Genomic DNA, 26,736 nt, shown 5'->3' with positions numbered 1-26,736 from the left:
CAGTTACAGTGACCCTTAAAGAAATGAAAACAGAAGAGCTTTTATTTAGTTGAGCAGTTGTTTTATTACTATAATTGAAACATGTAAAAAGTCTCCCCTTTGAAAATGAATAAAATTAAGGTGAGTCTCCGCCCAGTTGCATCCAATACTGTTGATCAGCAAATGTACACAGTATGATAACCATTAATTTTTATACCATGCTATACCTTGAAACCGGTATATCGCTACAACCCTACTTGAAACTCCTTTACACAGTGTTTTAAGCTGTTTGGGTCCATTTGCTAACCTATTCTAGGGCAGGTTAACTTATGAGGTTGGGATCACAGCCCGTCAACACCCTGACCAATCAGCTCACTGGAAAAATGTTAAAGATTCTGTATTTTTGTAGGTCAGTGTAAGCATTTTATTGTTGCAGGCTTTCTATTTCCAGTCTGGTTTTAGAATAGCGCCTCTAACAAATGGAGATTGTTTACAACTCCAAACACATGATGATGATTTTAGCTGCATTTTAATATTTTCTCCCCACAGTGATAGCTGACAGTGAGTCTGATTTTACGCTCTGATTCATCACTGCAGCTCAGAATAACACGAGACACCTGTGTGATGAGAGCTGGAAATAAAAACCAAAGATTGTCTTTTATTAGAAAAATCATCCGCACGCAGCAAATTAGCTCCTGTTTTTATAAATGCAACATTTCGGTCAGATAGACCTCATCAGTCATTAATGACTTTTACACCACCACTCTGAAGGGAATACACCAGTCCTTTAGTTGTTGTTAGCCACCGACCTTTGTCGTCAGCCATGTTTTAACTTCCTGCTCATTCTTTTTTACCACTTTTTTGTGGGCCGTTTTCACTCCAGCTTCTCGGAATACACCAGTCCTTTAGTTGTTGTTAGCCACCGACCTGTGTCGTCAGCCATGTTTTAACGTCCTGCTCATTCTTTTTTACCACTTTTTTGTGGGCCGTTTTCACTCCAGCTTCTCCCCAGACTCTAATTCTCTTTGGTTTGTTGGTTCTCCTCTGCTCAGTCATTTCCTTTAAATTCTCTGAGGTTTGTCTCATTTTTAAACAGTTGAGGTTTGTATTTTCTGCAGAGCTGTAGTGAAGCATGTCTCTGTGTCTCTGTCTGTCTGTTAGAAGTCTCAGTGATAATCCGTCATCTGTCGGTGTCTCTCTCTCAGATCAAACATATGAAACAACAGTATTCAGTTACTCAGAGCCAGACTCTGATCAGACCCATATGTGGTCTTTATTTATGTCTTTATTTCTTATTCTGTGGTGGCAGCGTGCAGTCCTGTATTTCCTGTAGCTCTGTCAGTGTGTGAAATTGTCTCTGATCATCAGGTGACATCAGAAACTGACAACGTCCCCACTGAAGACAGGTCTTTGTAAATAAAATCAGTGTGTCAGCAGAACATCATAGGCTCTCTCACCTGGAGCTGTTGCCCTCGACAACGTGGGACCACCGTAAGGTGCTGATACCTGCACAGCAAACTGCTTTCACTTACAAGGACTTTGCTTTGGTGTTTTGGTGCATGATATTATTATTACAGGTTCAGTGTGTAGGGTTTAGGGGGGTTTATTGGCAGAAATTGAATAGAATACAATGTTTTCTTTAGTGTTTAATCACCTGAAAATAAGAATTGTTGTGTGTTCGTTACCTTAAGGCTGATTTATACTTGTGTGTCAGCTCTATTCCCAAGCCTACGCACATGGCCTACGCTGTTGTGAGCATTTAAACTTGTGCGATCGTGTGTCTTTGTCACTCTGCAGTTACACCTCCAAACACTAGCCGACAGCTGGGTTTCTGTTAAGTGCTGTAAAATTTATTTGATATACCCACCCAAAACACACATTAAACACACATTAAACACACATTAAACACACATTAAACATGGCCTAATAGAGACAATTTCAAACACAAGTACACAAATCAGCTTCACTATAACTCACAGCATTCACAGACAAACACTTGTCTTTATCTGGACACATTTTCCCCGCAAATACAACATGCTAACGTTTTTAGCACAAGCCTATGGCATTTTATATTGTATAAATTAGCCTGGCAGCTAGCAGACTTTTCCTCTACTCATATGAAGCCAGGGACAACAGCAACATTTAACAAAAGTAATGTTACAAAATTCAGCTCCATTGCAACTCACAAGGTTCACTGACAAAACAACTGTCTTATACTAAACACGTTTTCCAAACAAATACAACATGCTAACATTATTAGCACAAGCCTATGGCATTTTACATTGTATAAATTAGCCTAGCGACTAGCGGGGTTTCTTCTGCTCATATAAAGCCAGGATAAATCACACACAAATCACACACTGATTGTATGTGCACGCTTAGGGCGCCACCCACAGACAGGAAGTATCACTACAGATAGTAAAGACTACCAAAATAAAACTTAATACATTTCTTTTACAAGTGTGAATAAACTTTATTGATAAAGAGTCACAGATCAGAGCTTCATGTCTCTGATCAATGAGCAGCTGCTACACACACACACACACACACACACACACATTCCTACAGAGAGACATGAATAGCAGCTACTTCAGTCTGATCAAATAAACCAGAGTCTGCAGCCCACCCTCATCTAACAATACAACGTGTGTGTGTGTGTGTGTGTGTGTGTGTGTGTGTGTGTGTGTGTGTGTGTGTGTGTGGACCACCCACTCTGCAGATTAAACACAGTTCACACGACCATCTCCTCCCTCTCTCTCCTCATTCACTCTCAGCCTTGCTCTGCCTTTGTCGTCTTCTTCTGTCATTATATTAATCTACTGACCAGTGTGTGTGTGTGTGTGTGTGTGTGTGTGTGTTGTCTCTGTGAGTTAGAAAAGATAAATATGAGTAAAAAAGTTCATATAAAAAACAAATGGAAACAGTTTAAAGCTCCGTCTCTTCAGTGTGCTCCTCTTTAATTTAACTCAGCGTTCAGGTGATTGTAACCATGGTGATGTGATAGGATATTATGGTCTGTAATAGCTAAATATTCAGCAGGACAAAAGACAAAAAAAGAAAGACAAAAGCCCCCACAGGGGGGCGCTGGAGAGCTGAAGGGGAGGCAGAGATCCTGCAGGAGGTGAATCAGAGTCTCCTCTTCATCACTCAGTGAAATGTGAACACACACAGACATGAAACACATGTTGATTTCAACATTATCTCTGATGTCCGTCCAGAAGAAACGTCCATGAATCCACTTGGAAAAAAGAATCATCATGTTTTTAAGTTTTCTTTAGTATCAAAGTACTCAGGTTGTCGGTACGTCTGTGGGTGCACTGCAAACAGGAGCTGCTCACACATCACTCAGCCCACTTTGACTACACTGAAACTAATGTAGACCATAAAAACATCTGGATAGTGGGGACACATGGGTCTGTTTGCTGAACATCTGTATCGGCCGATATTTGCCTTAGTTGACTGCCATCAACTTATCTGTAAATATGTTAACCGACTGGCAGTAGCTGATGTTTTTCTGTTATGTCGCATCAACTTTGTGCCGTCTAAATGCTGTTTTGGAAGCCAGCGGCTGAACGAGACTCTGACACTCTGCCATGACGTAACAGCGCAACAGGTGCCGCTGCAGGTGTGGTGTGTTTACAAATAAAAGTGAAAGAAAAATGTGTGCCGTGTGGGAGTGTTGCACTGTCTCGGAGAAAGATCAGAGACGTGCAATTTGTCAGACATGCCTCTTTGCAGAGGCCCCATTTCCAGAAAAGCGACCACACTCGGATATTAGAGAAATAATCACCTCTGTTTCCCTGTCGTGGCACAAATGGCACGCAAATACCTATGTGCTCCATGCAGCAGCACGGACGGAGAGCGGCTGTTCAGCTCTGCATCTCACGTCTTGGATGAGAAGAGAAATAGACTGGCTACAGTTTTTCAGTGGTTGTAGTTAGTAAAGGGTTACAGGAAGTTGTAGAAAGGCATTTAAAGCTGTGATTTTCAACACATGAATCTGAAAGAGATTTGCGTTCAAGTTGTGTTTGTTCAAAGTTAGTGTAATGAAGGACTGAGTGACTTTTGTCTTGACCTGGCTCTGAAGCCATGACAAAAAAGAGGGAATCGTTTTAAACGCAGGAAACACAAACACAAACTAAGGTAACAATAGGGTGTGATTATCAGTAGAATCAGTGCTGAAGGCCTGTGTCTGCATAAATAACAACAAAAACAAATTAAAGCTGCAAGCATTGATCACCAGGCACCTTAATGCACGTTGAAGTGCCAGCGGGACATCTATCGGCATGACCATAGAGTGCCCCAAGAATGTAACCTAAAACCCGGAAATGAGTTAGCATGTTAGCACTCTCAATTCGCTCGTCTCAAGTTCAATTGGTTTTTGGTTAGATGCTTTAAATAAGGTCTGTGGTCAACACAAGCTTTGAGAGACTTTCATGTTTTGTTCATTGAAATAATATAGGTCAGTAAATACCCCACTCGTGAATTTTTTTTGTGTCGGTTCCTAACAAGTGGCTAAATGAGACTACAGAACGTCACCATGCCGATCATGGCTTTGCAGCCTCGTGGTTATGGCAACGTTGAAGTCATGCGACCGTGATGTAGTTTGCTTACAGCCAAACATTAACTTTTTACTTCTGGTGATTACATTCAGGCTGTAATAATCCTGAAAGAGGTGTTCATTTGTGACGAATATCTCACTGAACAAAATGTGTAAGTATCATAAACTTTTGTTTGCCACAGAATGAGATTATCTGCCCATTTAACTCAATCTGGTGCAGAAGAAGCTCTGTCTTTTTACTTAAGGCCATAAAAGCTAAAAACAATAAGTTGATAATGTAAATAATTGTAACTACTTGATTTCAATAAAGTTTACTTTAAGTTGACTCCACGAACACATATAAAACAGCACATGGGATAAATGAGCACTCAGGGCTTTCACATAATCTCTAGAGAGAAGTCCACTGTGGAGTCCGCTCAACACGCTGTATGTTCATATAAATTTCACAGGTGTCCATTTGTGCGCCAAGTCTCGAGTTTTTTTGGAAAGCAAGACGTCTTTTTGGGCCTCATGGCATCACCTGACCGACCTGGAAGTTGTAATTCCACTGTTTGACTACGATGTCAAATTCACTTTTAAGTCCAGCACTGTTCAGGAGACTCAGAGAGGAGGCTCTGCCTTTAAGACGAAAGTCAGGGAACAAAGTAACAAGCTGTAGATGTAGGTATACAGTAAACCACCTGAACACAGGTGTGTGTGATCTGTGTATACTCTGTACGCTGTAAACTCTGTGTGTAGTCTGTTTACTCTGTATTTACTCTGTATTTTGAGTATACTCTGTGTACTCAGTGTGTACTCTGTACTTTGTATACTTTGCATACTTTGTGTACACGCTCCAGTAAACTGTCCAAATAAATAACACACTGTATATTGTGTACGTGTGTATATAAAATAAAGACGAGCAGAAGCTGAAATCAGTTTAATTATTGGCTGTTTTGGTTAAAAAATGACTTCACCTATTAATCAGTTATCAAAATAGTTGCTGATCATTTTTCTGCTGATCAACTGATTGATTAATGGATCACTTGTTTGTAACAAAAGCAAACTTTAACTCACTGAGAGCTGTTTCAGAGAAGGTCAGATCGACTCTCCGTGTATGTTGTACATTAGTATTTACTGTATGTTTGTCTGTATTAATATATATATGTGTGTGTGTGTGTGTGAGTGTGCGTGTGTGTGTGTCTCCCCTCGGCTTAATGTCGGTATCTAAATTCATGTGCGGCGTGGCGGCGGCGGCGTGGCGGCGGGCGGATCACAGGCGGATTGTGTTGGATTTGAGCTGAAGCCTCTTTAATCATCCTAACACCGTCATTAATATTCATGCAGTCAGCTGGAACACCCGACACTCACTGCACCAAACTTTCTGCACAAAATGTATTAAATACAGCTTAAAAAATTAATGGACTTTAGTTTATATTACATGAAGAAGAAGGGGGGCGGAGGGGGGACCAACCTCCCCCGCCTCCCCCCTCCTCTCCTCATTGGTTCACGTAGATTGGTCCTCTGATTGGCCTTTGTATTTTCCCTTTTTTCTGCAGATTTTTCCATCTTTGACGAGACTTCAAAGCGAGCGCGAGGCATGAACGGTCATTTAGAAGGATTTAAGCACATTATCACATCTGTAATTGTACATGAATAATAAGGAGAGCCGCCGCGCTCAATTAGCTCTGAGTCCACAAGAAGATCAGGGAGGGGGAGGGGGGCAGAGGACGACAGGAAATGAGAAAAGTTTCAAAGTGAAGACGCTCAAAGAGGAAATTATTCAATAACTGTAACACAGCAGAACCAGGACCAGAACCACAGGACCAGGATCTGTGTGTCTCACCTGAGTTCTCATTCATCGACCGCACACACAGTCAGGTTTCTCAGTTTACCTGTGATCACAGAGTCCGAGCCCTTCTCACCTCAGATCATCAGAACCAGGACCTGATAACTGGTTCATGTGTGTTGAAGGAGGAGAGCACGTTCAAGTTGGAACCAGTCTAGAACCAGCTGACTTCTGTTGCTGCAGAAAAGCCTCAGTGGGTACAGTTACATGCGCACTGATATTCCAATACTAAACCGAATACGACAATATTCTGAATTTCTGTTTGGATTTTCCAAATTTAGCATTTACTGATTAAGGCCTCAATCACACAGAAAGCGTTTTGCAGGTTGCAAAACACAAGGCGCACCACACTACCTTTTTTTTTTTAATTCAATGCCACTAATAAAAAAACAACACTTGCTGTGCCTTTATTATTGTTGCCTGGCAACGATTCCATTGCTTCCTTACGCTAACCTTCCCGTGTAAACAAACTACTGTTTTGTTTTCCTCCAGTAATCAGTGTGTAGTTGCTGCCATGTTGAGGCAGAGGGTACTGTCTGTAGCTCTGGTTGAGGGTGAGAGGCTGTCAGCAGATAAACAGAGATCTGTGTGGGTATATGAGACCCTAAAAAAGAGGCTGGATCATGGGGAGTACCACCAGTTGGTCCAGGAGCTTCTCCTCCATCATGGCTGTTTCCAGGCATATTTTAAGATGACTCAGGGGCAGTTTGACAACCTGCTGTCTATCGCCAGGCTGTACAGTTCTGAGTATCCAGCAACCACTACCACCAGTTTCTCCTCCATTGTTTACCAACTGTAAACTTGGTCTCGTGACCACCACAGAAGGCCCGCCTCTCAAATCATCTGATTTGACAATGGGGAAGAAAGATGATGAAAAAGAGGTGACATGCGGCGCTTCTCTGCTCTGAGTTGAAGTTTTTTTAACTGGAGGAGTTCAGAGTGCTCCGGCAAAAACGCCCGGCGCCTTGAACATAGAAACTGCGAGCAAAAAGCTTCATTCTCATTAAAAACAATTACTGCTAAAGCTGCTAAAACGCTTTCTGTGTGATCAGAGCCAAAGACGTGAGATATGTTGGTATTATTCAAGTTTATACAGCGCATTCAGAATATGGGTCCCACTTCTGGTTTTTACAGCAGTTTGCGACACACAGCCTCCTCTCTGTTTACTGCTGGCTCTGTGCGTTGTCATGGATACGTTGTACACCAACCAACTCTCCAGCAGTTTGTAGGGCAGGTGTCTTGATACATGCCCAAAAGAAAAGCCCACATTTCTGGGCGGGAGGAGAAACACACCTACTTTTAAACATTGTGAAAGTCCTGGTTACCAACAGGTGTTTGGGTGTGCATGACTATCACAACACCGGCCTTTTTCAGAAGGTGGTTGAAGGAATGAGGAGGGAGGCTGTGTTCGCACGATCCATCAAGTCCACCACTGGGAGGAAACTTTGAACTGTGTGGAGTTTGCATGTTCTCCCTGTGTCAGCGTGGGTTTCCTCCTGGTGCTCCAGCTTCCTCCCACAGTCCAAAGACATGCAGGTTAATTGGTGACTCTAAATTGTCCGTAGGCGTGAATGGTTGTCTGTCTCTATGTGTCAGCCCTGTGATAGTCTGGTGACCTGTCCAGGGTGTACCCTGCCTCTCACCCTCTCACCCTCTCGCCCAACGATTTCTCGCTTGATTCCTCCATTACTGCCCTCTCCGTCCTCTCTTTCCAACCTGTAGAATCTGACACGCCCACTGATGTCGTCATGGTTCACTCTTCAGGTTAAGGAAAACCTGATATGTTTTGGTTCCAGCTTACAATCAACTGTTCGGGTTCTGTACCAGGTTATTTTTAGTTGAAATGCTATGAACTGTTAAAAATTGGGTGTGGGAACCAAACCAACTGGTTCCAACTGGCAGGTTTTTAGAACGTTGCAGAACGGTGCGTTGCAAGTAGTTGTTTGTTTCAATGCGTCTCGTCCTGAGTCTTTGGTCTGAACTGGGCTTAAATGTTTAGGTGAGCAGGTGGCACCTTGTAAGGCAGCCTCGGTCACCAGTGTGTGAATGTGTGAATGTGACTCTGTCATTTAATGGATGTGAAAGGACACCAGTTGGGGGAGGGAGACAAAGAGAGAATGGAAGGATACGGAAATGATTTAAGAGGCGCTGGATTATTGACACAATATTATCATATGTGTTTTATCAACATGAGATCATTAGTTATCGTTAGTACAGATATATGTACACCCCTAGACTCTGAGGACACATGGAGACGTGTGTCTGAATGATCTCTGTGTGTTTTGTTGTTTACTTTTGAGTTAGCGAGCGTTTAACGTGATCTGTGCCTCCTTTAATTATACCTGCGCTCTGATTGGTGGCTTCTTTAATGAGAGCCGTTAACCGTCCTTAACAAGATATTAAAGCCATGTTTGCTCTGCTGATGAGCTGCAAGTATTTAGAAAGCTCGACATGACGACAGGATTACTGCTCGCTAATGATTAATAATTAATAAAGACAGAGAGACGCTGACGCCACAGACACTCAGGTGAAGGATGGACAGGTGGTGTGATGTTCACTGTCTGATTCAGTTTGGTTTGCTTTTGTTTTTCTCAGCTAATCCAAGAGTGAATGTGGAGCTGCGACAGCGACTGCCCTCACCTGCACCACAGCAACCCAGCAACTTGACACAGCAACTCAGCAACTCAATACAGCAACTGTGCAGCCCTGACAGGTAGGATATGTCTCACAGTGTGAAGCTGCAGCCTGATGATGTCTCTGTAAAACGTGTACAGATAGTCCTGATGGTGGCGCCAGAGGAAACATCACAGAGTCATTAAAGTTCAGTCGCGTCTGTACCTGCAGAGTTCACACTGTGTGTTAATGACATCATGATGGTTCTTACAGATCTGGGACCAGCCTGAGCCTGGATCACACCGACTGGCCCCAGGGTAACATCCATCCATCCATCCATCCATCCATTAAATGATCCATCCATCCATCCATCCATCCATCCATCCATTAAATAATCCATCCATCCATCCATCCATCCATCCATCATCTATCATTTTATCTATCCATCTATCCATCCATCCATCCATCCATCCATTAAATTATCCATCCATCCATCCATCCATCCATCCATCCATTAAATGATCCATCCATCCATCCATCCATCCATCCATCCATTAAATAATCCATCCATCCATCCATCCATCCATCCATCCATCCATCCATCCATCCGTCCATCATCCATCCATCCATCCATTAAATAATCCACCCATCCATCCATCCATCCATTAATTCATCCATCCATCCATCCATCCATTAAATAATCCATCCATCCATCCATCCATCCATCCATCCATTATCTATCATTTTATCCATCCATCCATCCATCCATCCATCCATCCATTAAATAATCCATCCATCCATCCATCCATCCATCCATCCATCCATCCATCCATCCGTCCATCATCCATCCATCCATCCATTAAATAATCCACCCATCCATCCATCCATCCATTAAATAATCCATCCATCCATCCATCCATTAAATAATCCATCCATCCATCCATCCATCATCCATCCATCCATCCATTAAATAATCCATCCATCCATCCATCCATCCATCCATGCATCCATCCATCCATCCATCCATTAAATAATCCATCCATCCATCCATTAAATAATCCATCCATCCATTAAATAATCCATCCATTAAATAATCAATCCATCCATTAAATAATCCATCCATCCATCCATTAAATAATCCATCCATCCATTCATCCATCCATCCATCCATCCATAACTCAAATTATCCATCCATTCATCCATCCATAACTCAAATTATCCATCCATCCTTCCATCCATCCATCCATGAAATTGCCATCATCCATTCATCAGATTATCATTGTTCATCCATCTGTCCGTTTGTCCGTCCATCCATCAAATTATCATCCATCCTCCTACTGAATTATTCATCCCTCTATCCATCCATTCATCCATTGATTCATCCACACATCCATCAATTCACCTATCAAATTATTCATCTGTCCCTCTGTCCATCCATCCATCCATCCATCCATCCATCCATCCATCCACACATTAAATGTATCCATGCAACCCACTGTGTTACTGACGGTCTGTCTGTGTCTGTCTGTCTGTCTGTCTGTCTCCCTTCAGCCCCTCATCACCTCCCAGAGCCTCCTTCCTCCTGCTCCCCCTCTCCTTTGTTCCACAGGAGATCTGCCTCTCCTGTCTCACCCGTCTTCCACAGGAGGTCTGTCTCTCCTGTCTCACCCGTCATCCACAGGAGATCTGCCTCTCCTGTCTCACCCGTCTTCCACAGGAGGTCTGCCTCTCCTGTCTCACCCGTCATCCACAGGAGATCTGCCTCTCCTGTCTCACCCGTCTTCCACAGGAGGTCTGTCTCTCCTGTCTCACCCGTCATCCACAGGAGATCTGCCTCTCCTGTCTCACCCGTCTTCCACAGGAGGTCCGTCTCTCCTTTGTCCTCCAGACCTCCAGGAGGTGCAGGGCAGGTGGAGATGGAGCTTTCACCCAGCCGAGGCCCTTCTCCTCGGGGAGACAGCTGTGGAGACGGCCCTGACGGAGGACGAGCATCCAGAGGTCCTGGTAGCCCCGCCCTCAGACGACACCTGGTCAGCCCTGATGACAGGTCAGATCATCTATACTACTAATAGATTGATTAATTGATTGATTGATTGAATGATTGATTTTTATTTATTTGAGTGTCATGCCTCAGATGGAGCCGTATAAGCTTACGAGACACTAGACAAGATCAACCAGGACGGCCACATGACTAATCATAACATACAGTTCCACAAATTCAAAAAGAAATCATGTTATAAATCTTACTTAGGCAAAACTCTCACGAAAGAGCCAACATAACATGTCACCCTCACATAACCAAAACAAATCGGGGTTCCTCACCTGAATTGTTTCAAACAAATGATTCCTGAAGTCACTGTGCATGGGGCAGTGGAGATGAAATTCATCCTCAACAACACCAAGATTACAAAACACATGCTGCTCTCCAGGAATACCTTTATATCGTCCTACCTCAGTTGCCAGTTCTGAACTGAGCACAAAGGGACCTCTACCCTCTGTGTGAATTAAATGTTTCGTGAGGTTGGATGTAATAATCTGCTTTGATTTGAAAGCTCAGAAACTCTGTCTGAAAAGAAGATTCTCAACCTTCCATTGTTTCTTATGGACATCTAGTAGTTTGTGTTTGATCTTGAAAATTATTGCTGAGTGTAAAATGTGAGCATCTTACCTGCCTGTCAAACAGCATCAAACCATAAACCTTCTCGAGTCCAGATCTGAGTGGAGTTCTGCTGGGATCAGCTGTGAAGTCCAGCGGCAGTTGGCTGCTTGCTCCGGCGCCTTTCAGCGGCTGGCAAAACATCCTGGCACTGAGTATTTACTGGAGTTTACCTGCCCGTTGCTCATGCTGCATTTAAAATAATTACAAGTGCGGCTGTTCTTGGCTTTTACTGTCCATTAGTCCACCATGGACATACTCGTCATTGTCTTGTTTTAGTCATGGAAAAAAGGTTGTTGACGAAAAGTTGTTGTCATAGTTTTCATCAATGAGATTATGACTGTCCTGACCAAGGGTTAAAGTGTTAGCTGAGGTCAGTTGCCCCTTTTGTGCAGAGATTGTGCTATAGGTCTGCTACAAAGTCCCTTCTTCATGCCACCTTTGTATTTTTACACATTAAACATGGCTTATTAGAGACAGACAAGTACACAAATCAGCTTCACTATAACTCGCAGCATTCACAGACAAACACTTGTCTTTATCTGGACACATTTACCCCACAAATACAACATGCTAACGTTACTAGCACAAGCCTATGGCATTTTACAGGGACAACAGCAACATTTCACAAAGGTAACATCACAAAATTCAGCTCCATTACAGCTCACAAGGTTCACTGANAGGGAAATGGTTTCAGCTTACAGAAACAGACAGGAGGTCTGCGTCGCTGCAACGTGTAGTTACATTTCTGGGGAGGTGCACGTCAGGCTACGGCGTAGATTCAATGCAGAAGTATAAATTCTGCTTTAAAACAAGTACGGCCCCCTCTCCACTTCCAGCCCCCTTGCTCGGACCACACCCATCTTCTAACTGAACCTTCATTTTAATTTCAACCACACACCTGTAAAGTTAAGTGACTGCATCTCACACTGCTGTTATGCTAATGGGGTGATAAAAATCTGCCCACAGACAGACGGACACATAACCACCTGACAGAATACTCAGAACAGCTTCTACACTACAGTTGGTGAAACCACAGCCATATTTCACCATGATGACACAAACACTGGGGTGAAAACAAAACCAGCTGTAATGTCACTGTTGCAGCTGATAATAAAACATTAATATCACAATCAGAATAAAACAGAACAGAGTGTGATGTCTGAAATCTACACAGTATTTAAGACAAACAGGTAGTGTTGATAGCAGCAGTATTAGTACTACAGTGCAACAACTCTTAGAATAAAAGACAAAGACGAAGGCTGTATAAAATAATAATGATCTCAATAATCTGATAAGTTTGGAGATTTATTAAGAAGTTCACCTTCACATTCTGTGATTCACGTTTTTCTGCTTCTTTTGTCTCTTTTGATGCTTTTTCAGATGAAATTTGTGGTATGAGCAGTTTGAGTTGCATCACTGTGTGAAATGTGACCTATTAGATTTGATTTGATTTGATTAGTTGAAGAGAGGGAGACAGAAATAGAAAGATAGTAAAAGCATCGAGGCGGGAAGTTGATTAGAAGCAGCTGAAACAGTCAGTGTCTTATTTACCCGCTTTATTACGCCGTCTGACCTTTAAGGTAATATGAGAGAATTACAGCAGTCAGTTATTAAAGCTCTAACGCCTTCATCTCTGCGCCGCACATCTGATAATGTGAGGTTAAAACACCTGACCTGACTACACACAGGTGAAACTCTAATGAAACACAGACTGAGATGATGTCAGAGGAGTCATGACCAATGACAGTCTCGCTGGCCAGCAGCTGACCTGCTGCTGTTTATCTCCTTGCTGAACGCCATGTGATGAAGGTTTAGTTTTCTGTTCATCTACAATAAAATACATTTCGTCTGTCAGTGTGGAAGACAGGAAATAAACCAAAGTGTTCAAATCTTCTCTCACATCTTCCTCTTCTTCTTGTAGTCTCACAGCACACTTATTAAACTCACAGGCTGATGCTTTGTTAAAAGTCCTGATTTCACCTTCAGGTCCTTGAATGTAAAACGTTTCCTGTCTCTGATTCTGGGGATGAAGCAGTTTATATTTCTTCTTAAATTAATCTTTAACATGTTGAAGTGCCGCCCTCAGGACGCCATCAGATCCAACAAGACATCAGAACCTACATTATGTGCTTTTTTTTTAAAACAAGGTATGTTTATTGGTAATTCAGTAAAGATGTACAGAGTATTGATAAACAAACACAGAACCAGTAAGGACAAAAAGACAACCCCAACCACCCATCAACCCAGGGACAAACAGAGAAAGCCAGACCAGTCAAAGGAAATCTAATAAATTAAAAAAATAAAAAATAAATTAAAAAAAAAAAGATTTTTTTTTTTTTTTTAATAAAAAAGAATAAAAAAAATAAATGTGTATAAAATTAAGAAATGAAAATAAAAAAGGGAAAAATGACAACAAATTGATTAACTTGTGTGACAGAAGTAGGGGAGTAAATCACGTTTCATTACAACTGCAGCTTCTATATTTGCTACAAATGTTAAAAATGGTTGTCAGGTGGCAAAGAAGAGTGCAGTTGATCCTTTAATAAAACAACCGATTTTCTCCAGTTGTAAATAATACATAAAACATCCTTGATCCAATGTCCATATGTTGGAGGCGAAGAGTCCCTCCATTTATACAGGATGAGCCTTCTGGCCAGACGTGAGCAGAAAGAAACAGTGTCCACTTGGGCCCTACTTGGGTTAACATCTGGAGGAGTTACTCTAAATATTGCCATGGACAGTGATTGGGCAACCAGCCATCCAAACATTGTTGAAAAGATTTTAAATATTTAATGTACTTTATATCCTTTGTTACTGTTGCTTTAATTGAAACTTGTTGTCTCCCCCAGCTCTCATCAGGAAGTCACGTTTGGTCCGAGCACAGCGTCAAGTCGAGGTCCGACGTTTGATCGAGACAAAAACATCTCGTTTTTACTGAAGGAGCTCGACGCACTCAGAGACATGAACAAGAAGGTATGTGGACATACTCTATCTATCTATCTGTCTGTCTGTCTGTCTGTCTATCCATCTATCGTCTATATGGGACAGGCTTTTAACTCCTTTTACACAAAATTGTTGCTCAGCAAAGATGGGAAATACAATCAAATTGTTTATTTGAGAGAAGAAATTTGAGAGAAATCATGCTGGTAAATCTGAATGACTTACAGTCTTCTCTGGTGCTCATGGTTTTAGTAAAATGAAATCAGCCGAGCTAACGATGTGTAGCATCTCCATATTGACAAAAGTTAAAACATTCCTATTTGTAATCTTGATTTCAGCAGCTAACTCCTGTTAGCTCCAGTGGATAGTCAACAATTTGTTTTTTTTACACCCAAAGAACTTAATAAAATGAACTGCTTGGTAACCAGACCAGGCTTCTAATTGAGACAAGCTTTTATTCGTCAAAATGTGTAGCTACCCCAGGCTAGTAAAAGGAACTGGGCGTTTTATTGTATATATTAGGGCTGTTAAGAGATTCAAAAAAATAATCTACGTATTTGCTCTGTGATTAATTAATGTAAATTAATCACATACATCAATTTTTGCCGTGAAAGTGTTTAAAAAGATTTCAGTTGAAATGAATTTTGGCAGGTGTGTCGTAGTAAAGCTGCTGGATTTTGGACACAATTGTCATCCTGTCCTCTACCACCCAAACTGGTCTGCAGTCCATTTTGGAAGGGAGTTCATTAGTCGGTCACAGGTAGACTTAGGGCCCGTCCCAATACCGCCCCTTAGCCCTACCCCTACATTTGCGCGTTCCCACGAGGGGTAGTGGTGTCCCAATTCCTTTTAGCATGTATGGCTACTGGGCATAACGTGGGGTAGTGGGTATGAAACTAGCCCTTCAGAGCGAGGGATTTCAGATGCTGACTTGCCAGCGAGGGGTAGACATTGCCATGGCTACCACCGACCAAGAGACAGGGAAAAAAGTTCCTATATAGCTAACGTTATCGTTGTCAGGTTGCTTGTTAGCTAGCTAGCTAGCTCGCACTATCTGGCGTCTGTCATCTGTCCTGTTCTGCAAAATTGTCGGATTTTTCACATTATGATAACACGCCAGCTAGTATAACTATGCTGCCTCGTAATGTTAGCTGGTTAGCTAGCTAGCAGAAGTCCCGTGTCCCCTGTCGTTCATCAGACGAAGCATGATGAATGCGGCAAATGCGATCGGTAGGATGAATGAGACACCATTGTAGATGCCGGTTGGAAATGTAGATGGCTCGCAGCTTCCTGTTTAAAATAGTTTTGGAAATGTAGATGGCTCGCAGCTTCCTGTTTAAAATAGTTACGTATGCGTGAACATAACCGACGTGGTGACGTAGTGAGTGGTGTCCCAATTCCTAGGGAAAGATTTCTATCCCTTGTTGCTTCATTTTGAGGGCCAAGGGGTAGTGGGCAAGGGGGGGTATTGGGATTGGGCCTTAGGGCGCACTCACATTAGGGCCAGTTGTTCCGTACTATGCTGAAGCAGGAATGCCCCCCCTCCCCTGTCCTCCGCTGGCCCGCACTCACATTACCCTGAGCCCAAGTGTACTCAAGCACGGTTGCCTCTGACACATATGTCATCACGTTGAGATACGACCTCTTCATCTGACCAACGTGAACCCTTCGACGACGCCATTGCTATTGTTGTTGTGGAGGGATGGTCGCGTGGTTCATACGTCATCACCACGTACGTAATCTTGTGCGCATGCGTGACCAAGTGTACCGTGCTTAAGCACACCTCTTCCAACCGTACTGGGTCAGGAAAGTGTACCGTACTCAAGCACGGTACACTTGCACTCACACTAGCCAAATAATCCAGACTTTAGGGGGCAAACGTGCTTGGGCACGGTACGGATTGCCTAGTGTGAGTGCGCCCTTACTCAGTCTGAACGCCTGGTTGAGTGTGGCTTGATGAGGCTGTGCTAGCTCAGACCTCTGGGTTCACTGCTAAATGTTTTGCGTTGAGGTGACATTTCTCCGATGGTATGAAAATCCCTTACTGCAGACACTAAAGAGGACACTATGAACAGTTCCATCTGGGCGTTTTTTAAAATGTAAATATTTCATTCACGGGGCCAAGCAGTTTCATCTCGTCTGCCTCCATCATGTTACAAAACCACTGTGGCCTTCAGTAATGCACCTGGTCAAAGGGCACCACTGAACACAATTAATCAGCGTTAATGAAGACTTTGATTTGCTCTTCATTTAGGTTAGGAAAATATATTTAAAAGATCAAAGTTTTGACTATTAAACCTTGTAATGTAATTTTTTGATTAGCGTAAATGATGGATGTCAGAGGTGACTTATAAAAACTTTGTTAGTGAGGAGTCATTTTATTTGTTAGTTGCTCAGAGTTCTCTTAGTGCTAATGAAAATGCTAATTTTAAAACATGATAATAATTCTTTAGTTTGGATTAAGAAGGGCTACAGAGTTGACATGTTGTGGTTGAGACACACCTGATAGCAATATAATTTAATGGATTTTTTAAAAGAATCGGTGGGACCACTGTGTTTAACTATATGTCTTTAAATGTTACAGTTACAGCTGAAAATGACAACAGAAAACAAACTTCCTGAATTTTTTTGTCTCCACGATTATAATCAACTGCCAGTTTTCTACCTGGAGGTGAATGTCGTCGTTAGCGTAACATCTATCATGTCCGTACATACAGTCGCTACCTGTAAATGAACCCGAGGGAGGTCCTCACAGGTATACTAACACCTGACTGTGTGTCAGCTCCAGGATGAGCTGGTCCAGAAGGAGAAGGAGCTGCAGAGGAGGGAGGTGGAGGAGGAGCTGAGGGAGGAGCAGAGGGAGGCCAGAGACTGGGAGAGACCTGCAGGTGAGGAGAAGGAGACGAAGGGAGGGAGAGGAAAGGGGGAGAGGAGGAGGAGGAGGAGGAGGAGGAGGAGGAGGTGCATGTTACAGTTTACTCTCCTCTTAATCAGATCTGATCCAACCTCGACTTCTTAAATATTTGAATATTTTTCATGCACACTGTTTAATACCAACACACACACACACACACACACACACACACACACAGAGTCTCTAATTAAAACAACAGCAGTAACGAGGTGACAGTTAACGAGGCAGCTGTGTGTTTAACCAGCGATCACACTCAGATGTAATATTGATTTAACTGAGCTGTGTGTGTATGACTTTGTGTCTGTGTGTAAGTGTGTGTGTGTGTGTGTGTGTGTGTGTGTGTGTGTGTGTGTGTCAGTTTAATCCAGCAGGATTACCACAGAAACAGGAAGTCTCTTCGTCCACCATATTTTATTTTATCTTCAGTTTTACATTTCTATGAAATAAAAAACTGCAGAAACATACTTATGTATATGTGTTTATGTGTTTATGTGTTTATGTGTATATACACCAAGACATGTTTTCATTGTTGTTATATATATGTTCCTCTCCTAATCTCCTTGTCTCCTCTCCTCGTCTCCTCAGCGGTGTTGGAGGAGGTGTTAGCTGCTCAGAAGGACAGAGATCAGGCTCTGATGTCACGACTTCTGCTGGCCAATGAAGAGAGAGATGAGGCTCTTCTTCGTGCACGCCAACTGCAGCAGGCCGCTGAGTATGCACGCACACACACACAAACACACCAAGGGCACAGGAAGTAGGGTGCTGAGGGTGCAGGAGTTGAACTGCCGGACTCTGAATGTCTGTTTTAAATGTGTGATTTGGTGCCGGTCAGTAAATTGACGAAGAAATGATGTTTAAAATGTGTGAATTTAATGAACTCCTGCGACGTGATGTGACAGCGGCATCACGTCAGGTCAAAGGGTCAGTTGCTGTCAGGTGGCTAAACTTGGGGAGAGATTTGACGGTGGCGGGGGAGCTACTGATGTTGCAGGAAACCAACCAAATTACCGACGGAACAAGAGTTTCTGTTGCTGCTGGAGGATACACTGTGTATTTAATAGATGCAGCTACTGTCACAACACCCGCTGGTTAGTAGACTCTCGTTTTGAAGTCTTGAGTTCGGCATTTCGGCCATCGCCATCGCCATCTTGGTTTTATGAAGCCAGAAGTGACCATGATTGGATTAGAGGTTGGAGCTGTGGAGGAGCGAGGGGTGGACCTGACTTATAGACTGTGGCGACACCTCACAGACAGCCTGTCACTCAAAGCAGCCCCGCCTTTAATTATGCAGAACTTTGGGCCTTGATAAAATGTAAACAGTTGAGTTATAAAACAATTCTTCCCTGCACAGTTGTCATGAATGTTTAAATTGACTTTAGAGACCAAAACTGTTATTGTACCCGGCTGTAAACATCTGCTGTAAAGTTGGACATTGTGACACGGGGGTCTTTGGGGATTTACTTGCTTCTGGAGCCTCAAGAGGCCATTAGATGAACTGCAGTTTTTGGCACCTCTGCATTGGCTTCATTTTTCAGTCTCGGAGGTTGGCACTTGTGCTGGAGCAGTTCAACAGCCTTCACTAACAGTGTCAGCCTTCACTAACAGAAGAGATAACATTAGCCTCAGGCCGTATCACTTCCACCCATCCTAAAACGGGATCTCCTCGTCTTATGCGTTATATATGATATTTACGGCAGGAAAAAGGCGGTTTTCAGCGTTCTTTTTTTCAACACACCATGTCCCCTGGACAGTAAAACATCACCGGGTCATCACTGACATACTGTAAAACTTCAGTTAGTAGCCCGGGCTTTTATTTGCTTAAATCACTGAACTAAACAGGCTTATATTCGGGACAGACGTCTTTAAGAGACAAGCTTTTAATTCCTTTTACACAAAACTGTTTCACTGAAAAGATGCATCTCAGCGGTTTCTCCGACATGAAAAATGCCTTCAAAATAAGTGAAGTCACATGATGATGATGCTTTTAACTTGGTTTTAACGTCCACAATGTAGCCTTGGGGAAATTAATAGTGCGTCCCGTGGACACATCGATAGTGAGTTTATTGCGTCCTTTAAGATTTGAAGCAACATCACTGAATCAGAGAAATATAGAGAGACGGCTCCTCGGCAGCTGAGGAGGTGAATCAGTCATTTTATTTTTAATTGCAGAATGTTTCTGTAATGATTAATAATGATCATAAGTATAGTTATTGATAACAACAGTTAGATGTTACAAAGAGTTGCAGGCCTCTGTTCAGGAGGTGACTGTTTGTTTGTTTGTTTGTTTGTTTGTTTCCTCTGAGGAGAAATTGACAACATGTTGATTTACTTATTTACATGTTTGTGTTTATACAAAGGAGGAAAACAACAACTACCACTTTTCCTCTTTCTCCTCTCATCCTCTTCCTCCTCCTTTCTCCCGCTTCTCCTCTTCCTCTTCCTCCCCTTCCTCCTCCTCCTCCTCCTCCAGCTCCTCCTCCTCCTCCTTTTCTTTATTATTCACCTCCTCAGTCTTGTTAAGAGCTGTGAAACGAGCTCTTGTCCTCCTCGAGGAGCCTCCAAATAGACCAGAAAATCTAATNTGTGTGTGTGTGTGTGTGTTCTCTCTTTACCAACGTTTTATTCATCAAACAGGAAACATCTGCATGTTGTGAATTTGATGATTTATTTTTAAATTTAATGTCATAAAAAAAGGTGTGAACTCAAAGATCTGTTTTAAAAGACATTTTAATCCAGACTTAACTTAATTATTATAAAGACCGTGTGCAGCCGACATCGTTAGAAATATGCGAGCACATGTTGTGAGCGTACATGGCGTTTTGCCCGAGCCATCCAGACCAGTTATCAAGCTGTAAACATTATTAAAACTGTTACCAGCATCAGAATGTCTCGTTGTTTTGTGTTAGATTGAATCAGTGTTCCAACAGAGGATTCGAGTTCTAACAGGATTTAAGAGCAGCAGGTGTTTTAGTGTAACAAGTGACCATGTTAACTGTTAACTCAGCCGAATACATCGTGGTTGCTCGTGGTGACGTCAGCCTGTGACAACACGATCAGAACACGTAAGTTTTCTTGAAAAGCCTTCAATTTGACTTAATCATAAAGACAGAAGGTTGTTTATTGTGAAGACAGAAGTTTATTGTCAAGTAAGAAGTTTGTCGTCAAGACGGAAGTTTGTTTATCAGAAAAAAGGCGTTTGATTAACGCAAAGACAGAAGTTTGTTTATTGTGAAGACAAAAGTTCGTTTATCAGAATTGAAAAAAGGGTTTTTATTTTAAAGACAGAAGTTTGTTTATCGTAAAGACAGAAGTTTGTTTATCGTCAAGACATAAGTTTGTTTATCAAGAATGAAAGAAGGGTGTTTATCTTCAAGACAGAAGTTTGTTTACCGTGAAGACAGAAGTTTGTTTATCGTCAAGACAGAAGTTTGTTTATCGTCAAGACAGAAGTTTGTTTATCAAGAATGAAAGAAGGGTGTTTATCTTAAAGACAAAAGTTTGTTTATCGTCAAGACAGAAGTTTTTTTTATCGTCAAGACAGAAGTTTGTTTATCGTCAAGACAGAAGTTTGTTTATCAAGAATGAAAGAAGGGTGTTTATCTTAAAGACAGAAGTTTGTTTATCGTAAAGACAGAAGTTTGTTTATCTTAAAGACAGAAGTTTGTTTACCATGAAGACAGAAGTGTGTTTGTCGTAAAGACCAAAGTTTGTATATCGGGAAGCCAAAAGTTTGTTCATTGTGAAGATAGTAAAATAGGAAGTTTGTTGTCAAGACGGAAGTTTACCGTAAAGACAGAAGTGTGTTTATCATACAGACAGAAGTTTGTTTATCGTACAGACAGAAGTTTGTTTATCATACAGACAGAAGTTTGTTTATCGTACAGACAAAAGTTTGTTTATCGTAAAGACAAAAGTTTATTTATTGTACAGACAGGAATTTGTTTATCGTAAAGACAGAAGTTTTTTTTATCGTAAAGACAAAAGTTTGTTTATCGTAAAGACAGAAGTTTATTTATTGTACAGACAGGAGTTTGTTTGTCGTAAAGACCAAAGTCTGTATATCGGGAAGCCAAAAGTTTGTTTATTGTCAAGACAGAAGTGTGTTTATCGTACAGACAGAAGTTTGTTTATCGTAAAGACAAAAGTTTGTTTATTGTAAAGACAGAAGTTTATTTATTGTACGGACAGGAATTTGTTTATCGTAAAGACAGAAGTTTATTTATTGTACAGACAGGAGTTTGTTTATCGTAAAGACAGAAGTTTGTTTATTGTAAACACAGAAGTTTATTTATTGTACAGACAGGAGTTATTTAATTGTCAAGACAGAAGTTTGTTTTTCGTAAAAAACAGAAGATTGTCTGTCGTGAAGACAAAACTTTATCGTAGACAAAAATTTGTTTGTCTTCAAGACAGAAGTTTATTTATTTTAAAGGCACAAGTTTATCATAAATACAGATGTTTGTCGTGGAATACAGAAGTTTGTTCATCAAACAGTCAGAAGTTTTTTAATCGTAAAGACAGAAGTTTGTTTGTTGTAAAAACAGAAGGTTGTCTGTCATGAAGACAGAACTTTATCGTAAAGACATACATTTATTGTAAATACAGATGTTTGTGTATCTTAAAGACAGATGTTTGTTTATCGTAAAGACGGAAGTTTGTTTTTAACAAAGAGAGGAATTTGTCGCAAAGACAGAAGTTTATTGTAAATACAGATGTTTGTGTATCGTAAAGACAGAAGTTTGTTTATTATAAATACAGTTATTTGTTAATGGTGAGGATGTCAGTATGTTGAGGAGCTTCCATGTTGAGGAATATTGAGTGTTGCAGGTGAAACTTTTCCATAGTGAAGCGTCTCTTCTTGCTGGGATCGTTTGAAGACACTAATGGCTGCTGTTGCTGGTGTTTCTGTGGAGTGGAGGTGTGTGTGTGTGGGAGTGTTAATGACGGCTGTGCAGCGAGCCGAGCCGAGCCGAGCTGAGCCGGGCTGGATGGGCTGTAAGCAGGGTGTTAGAGGAGCTTTATTGGAGGCGGCTGGTCTTTCATTACCTGCTGTTCCCTGCAGAGCGGAGCCGCCTCGGCCACCTTATTACAGTTTATTACAGAAAAACTGCAGCAGGCTAAATGAAAAGAGCTTCCCAGGAGGAGAAGCAGGAGATCAGCTAGTTACCAGCTCCACGTCCACCATCATGGCTGCTGTCAGAGGGAGAAATAACTCCTGAACAGCGGAGGAGTCCGCTTGGCCGACGCCCTCGCAGCTCTGCGATGATTTTAAAATGATGGAGAGTTTCAGGTGGACTTCAGGGAGCGCACGACCAAATTACTGCACAGCTGCTGCAGCCGCGGCGCTCAGGTCATCTAATAGGCTGCTGCTGCTGAGCCCCAGCTTTAATTTGGTCAGCGGCAGCAACACGGAGGGGGGGCAGGCGTAGGGGTGGCAGTGGGGGTGTTGGGGCAGGGCCGGATTAAAGTGCTAGAGGGCCCCTAACCCCACCTTCCCCCATTATAAATGCAAATGTATTAAAAAATATAAACCAGAATAACAAACATGAAGAACTAAAAGCTGATTCTGAAGCTTCAGGTGCAGATGAACTGTTTATTTTTCATGTGTTCACACTGGTTACATTCTCTATGTAGTAAAACTGGACAGATGTGATTTACATTTATTTATTGATCGTCTCTCAGCAGATATTTTTTTGATATAAAAACATGTTGTGGATCTGAACTTGTCTGTTTCTCTTCAGGCTGGACGGAGTTCACCTGGAGGACACTGACATGGTAAAAACACAAACACAGTGTGAACATACAAACAGTTCAAAAGTCAGATTATCGATCTGATCAGTTCGTTTTTTCATCGGTCAGGACGTGGACGAGCTCCTTCGGTGTATTTGCGACGCCGACTCTGTCCAGGAAGTTGAACAGTTTGGTTCAGTTCTGGTTCAGCGTTTGCGGTTGGCGAGGCAACGGAGAAGTGACATCACCGCTCAGGAGATGAAGGCCGTGATGGAGGAGAGAGACACCTCAGTCGCCAAGGTGAGTCCACTTACCTGTCTGTGTCTCTACCTGTCTGGGACTCACAGTGAATATAATTAGTGTGATGGCCGTTTGTTGAAAGGAGTTTAACAAAGTGTCGGTACTGGAGGTACTTTTAAGATTAAAAATCTCTTTTTCATTTTACCAAAGTGTCGTCACAGTTGGACCTACAGTTTAATTACAGCTGCAAAGCCGTATGCTGTACAGGTGATTTGGTGTGAGTTTTCAAAGATTTGAACTTTAAACAGTCGCAGTTCCTGTTGAGAAAGTTTAGCATGGGACCGCCCCTGTGTGACGAGTTTTGTTTATTTTCATGCTTCAGAAGTTAGATTTCCTCGGAAGGAGAAGGAGAATATTGGCAAATACAAGAGCGACCGGCAGCACAACTACGTGCAGAACTGTGTACAAACAAATAAACAGACCAGCTACGTAAAATTATCATTAAGCGGCGCAGGCAAATGCAGCTTCTGCAGGTTGAACACCCCTTGGTGACCTCCTAAAAATAAGCATGTACTTCCCTATGCATTCTCACTCCCAACTCATCACATATCGCCGCTTGGTAAGAGTCCACATATTACACGCTGGGTATCCTGTTTGCGTCTGTTGTTGACGTTCTGGGACGACAACATCTAATGGGTGAAAATCCAGTGTTGTTGGACCCATCCACCACCTCCTGCCCACCCTATGGAGACTTTCCAGCTCCTTAAATTACATTGTCTGATGGCCTTTCAAACTGACGCCACCACTCAGTGCAACATACCTCAGCAAGAGGATGCCTGTGTTTCTTCATTGTCTGACGTGGAAATCAATGACCAAGCAGCGATTTTTGACAGCTATTTTCTGTGAAGTTAAAACAGATATGAAATGATGATTAGATCCCTGCTCTCTGTCCATGGTGCTGAAATATGAGCCAAAAACAGATCTGATGAAAGACATTGACATTTTTTAGTTGTGCATGATGTGCAAACATGGGACAGTGTGAGAGAGACAAAGAAATAAATGTCTATTAAAATAGTTTTCAGTAGTATAGCAGGTTCTTGATGTCATGTGACGTTGCCATACCGTGGCCTCTGCAGAAAAAGGGCTCCTGTGTTGAAGTTATTCTCGTTGGTGATGTCAGTCAGTCATGGTCAGTGATGAACTCTGTGTTTCAGATTATTCCTGCATGAAGTTTTTCTCCCTCTTATCACCACAGTCTGAGAATCACATAGAAAACATGCTGTCAGAAAATACCCCCTTTATATAAACACTGATTCATCCATCCATCCATCCATCCATCCATCCGTAGCAGCATCACTTCCTGCGTGTGTTTCAGGCCTCTGATATGAGGTGGAGACAGTGTTTGTTCATCTTAAAATTAGTTCAAACATTTCTCAGGAATCATCTTCACTCTGAAATAATCAATGACTGAAGTTGATCAGTATTTTTACACCTCTGATAAGAAACAGGAAATGTGACGGACGTGTGAATCTTGTGTAAAAGGAGAAAAACAGACCTAATTTTCCTGCTCTGTCTCTGCTTCCTGTCTGAACCTCTCACTTCAGCCTGACTGCAGCTAACGCCTCTTTAAGTTGTCTGTTTAACCCAGCTGACGCGGCGCTCGGCATGGTGTGGTGCAGAGCGTCGGCCGGGTTACGGAGGCCCCGGCGGCCCACACCTCAAATATTTGCAGTTTCAATGTGAACATGAATATTTTGAACGGTGTGAAAACAAATATTGAGATCCAGATTGAGTCGACCTGACAAAGCTGACATGAGGCTGATGTTTGCTGAACACTCAGTTTATACACCTGTTTGTCTGCTCTGGTGTGTGTGTGTGTGTGTGTGTGTGTGTGTGTGTGTGTGTGTGTTATTTGAATGCTGTATATTTGCTGATGGAGACAGAGGAGCTGCTGATGGACTCACAGATATTTAAATCAGACAGACAGGTGGACACTGTGCGTCTCCTGATCAGAGAACCGTGATGACATCACCTTCTGTGAACTTGACCAACAACTAACGACTGATTCTTTCATCATACCAATATTTATTTACACATTATGTTCCTGAATTTATCATCCATCCATCCATTTTCCGAAGTTGGGTCGTGGGGACAGCAGGCCAAGCAAAGCACCCCAGACGTCCCTCTCCCCAGCAACGCTTTCCAGCTCCTCCTGGGGGACCCCAAGGTGTTCCCAGGCCAGATGAGATATGTAATCCCTCCAGCGTGTTCTAGGTCTGCCCCGGGGCCTCCTACCAGTGGGACGTGCCTGGAACACCTCCAACAGGAGATGTGCGTCACCTCAACCGACCCCTTTCGACATGAAGGAGCAGCGGCTCTACTCCGAGCTCCCTCCAGATGTCAGAGCTCCTCCCCCTACCCCAGACACCCCACAGAGGAAACTCATTTCAGCTGCTTGTATCCATGATCTCATTCTTTCGGTCAGTACCCAGAGCTCATGACCACAGGTGAGGGTTGGGACGGAGATGGACCAGTAAATCAAAAGCTTTGCCTTCAGGCTCAGCTCCCTCTTCACCACAAAAGTACGGTGCATTGCTTGCATCCCTGCAGACGCTGCGCCAAACTGCCGATCCATCTCACACTCCATTCTACCCTCACTTGTGAACAAGACCCCGACATACTTGAATTCCCACGCTTTGTGCAGTAACTCTCTCCCAACCAACATGTGACCATGTAACCAACTAACACATCTTATCAGATTGATTCTTACTCGTACTTTTGAGCACAACAAATCAATCATGCAATTGAAATCTCTGTCGTCATTTTTAGTCTTTGTCCAGTTTATTAGGTACACCCAGTGTCGGGCAGTAGCATCATTACAAGTAGTGTAGGAACTAATTTTACTCCATTTCTCATAGTGTTGCACGATTTGGTAAAAATGTGCGATTGCGATTATGGTGGACAATATCGCAATTTGCGATTTGCGATTGCGATTGCGATTACAATATAATTACAATAAAATGTAATAAATAAATGGTATCATGAGTCTTTTTGCTTGATTCAGTGTTTCCCCTACATTACATTAGGGGAGCACTGACCTGACATAGTTATTGTTATGGACAGACAGTGTGTCAATGACCATCAACAGACTGAGCACAGTCAAACACGCTACTCACACAGCAGCGCAGCACGGAACTGTACACACAGCGGAGCCAGCATATGTTGCGTTCAGGCGTTGTCACGTAAATGACACATTCCAGCGCCATAGCACA

The 26,736-nt window shown here is 42.4% G+C and overlaps 1 protein-coding gene across 1 annotated transcript in view; it reads left to right on the top strand.

The window, feature by feature from the left end:
* The window catches only part of mipol1 (mirror-image polydactyly 1), a 51,297-nt gene that overhangs the window by 10,312 nt on the left and 14,249 nt on the right, over window positions 1-26,736 (top strand). Inside the window, exons 3-11 of the mRNA XM_050062235.1 lie at window positions 8,964-9,081; window positions 9,255-9,298; window positions 10,533-10,773; window positions 10,846-11,028; window positions 14,490-14,613; window positions 17,363-17,468; window positions 18,080-18,206; window positions 23,236-23,269; window positions 23,354-23,524. Of these exons, the coding sequence (XP_049918192.1) occupies window positions 8,964-9,081; window positions 9,255-9,298; window positions 10,533-10,773; window positions 10,846-11,028; window positions 14,490-14,613; window positions 17,363-17,468; window positions 18,080-18,206; window positions 23,236-23,269; window positions 23,354-23,524 (1,148 nt within the window). The remainder of the gene's footprint in view (window positions 1-8,963; window positions 9,082-9,254; window positions 9,299-10,532; window positions 10,774-10,845; window positions 11,029-14,489; window positions 14,614-17,362; window positions 17,469-18,079; window positions 18,207-23,235; window positions 23,270-23,353; window positions 23,525-26,736) is intronic.

This window comes from Epinephelus moara, chromosome 14 (assembly GCF_006386435.1).
Source record: "Epinephelus moara isolate mb chromosome 14, YSFRI_EMoa_1.0, whole genome shotgun sequence".
Classification (NCBI taxonomy): domain Eukaryota; kingdom Metazoa; phylum Chordata; class Actinopteri; order Perciformes; family Serranidae; genus Epinephelus; species Epinephelus moara.
The sequence above is the reverse complement of the archived record's forward strand: the minus strand, read 5'-3'. Positions and strand labels throughout refer to the sequence as shown.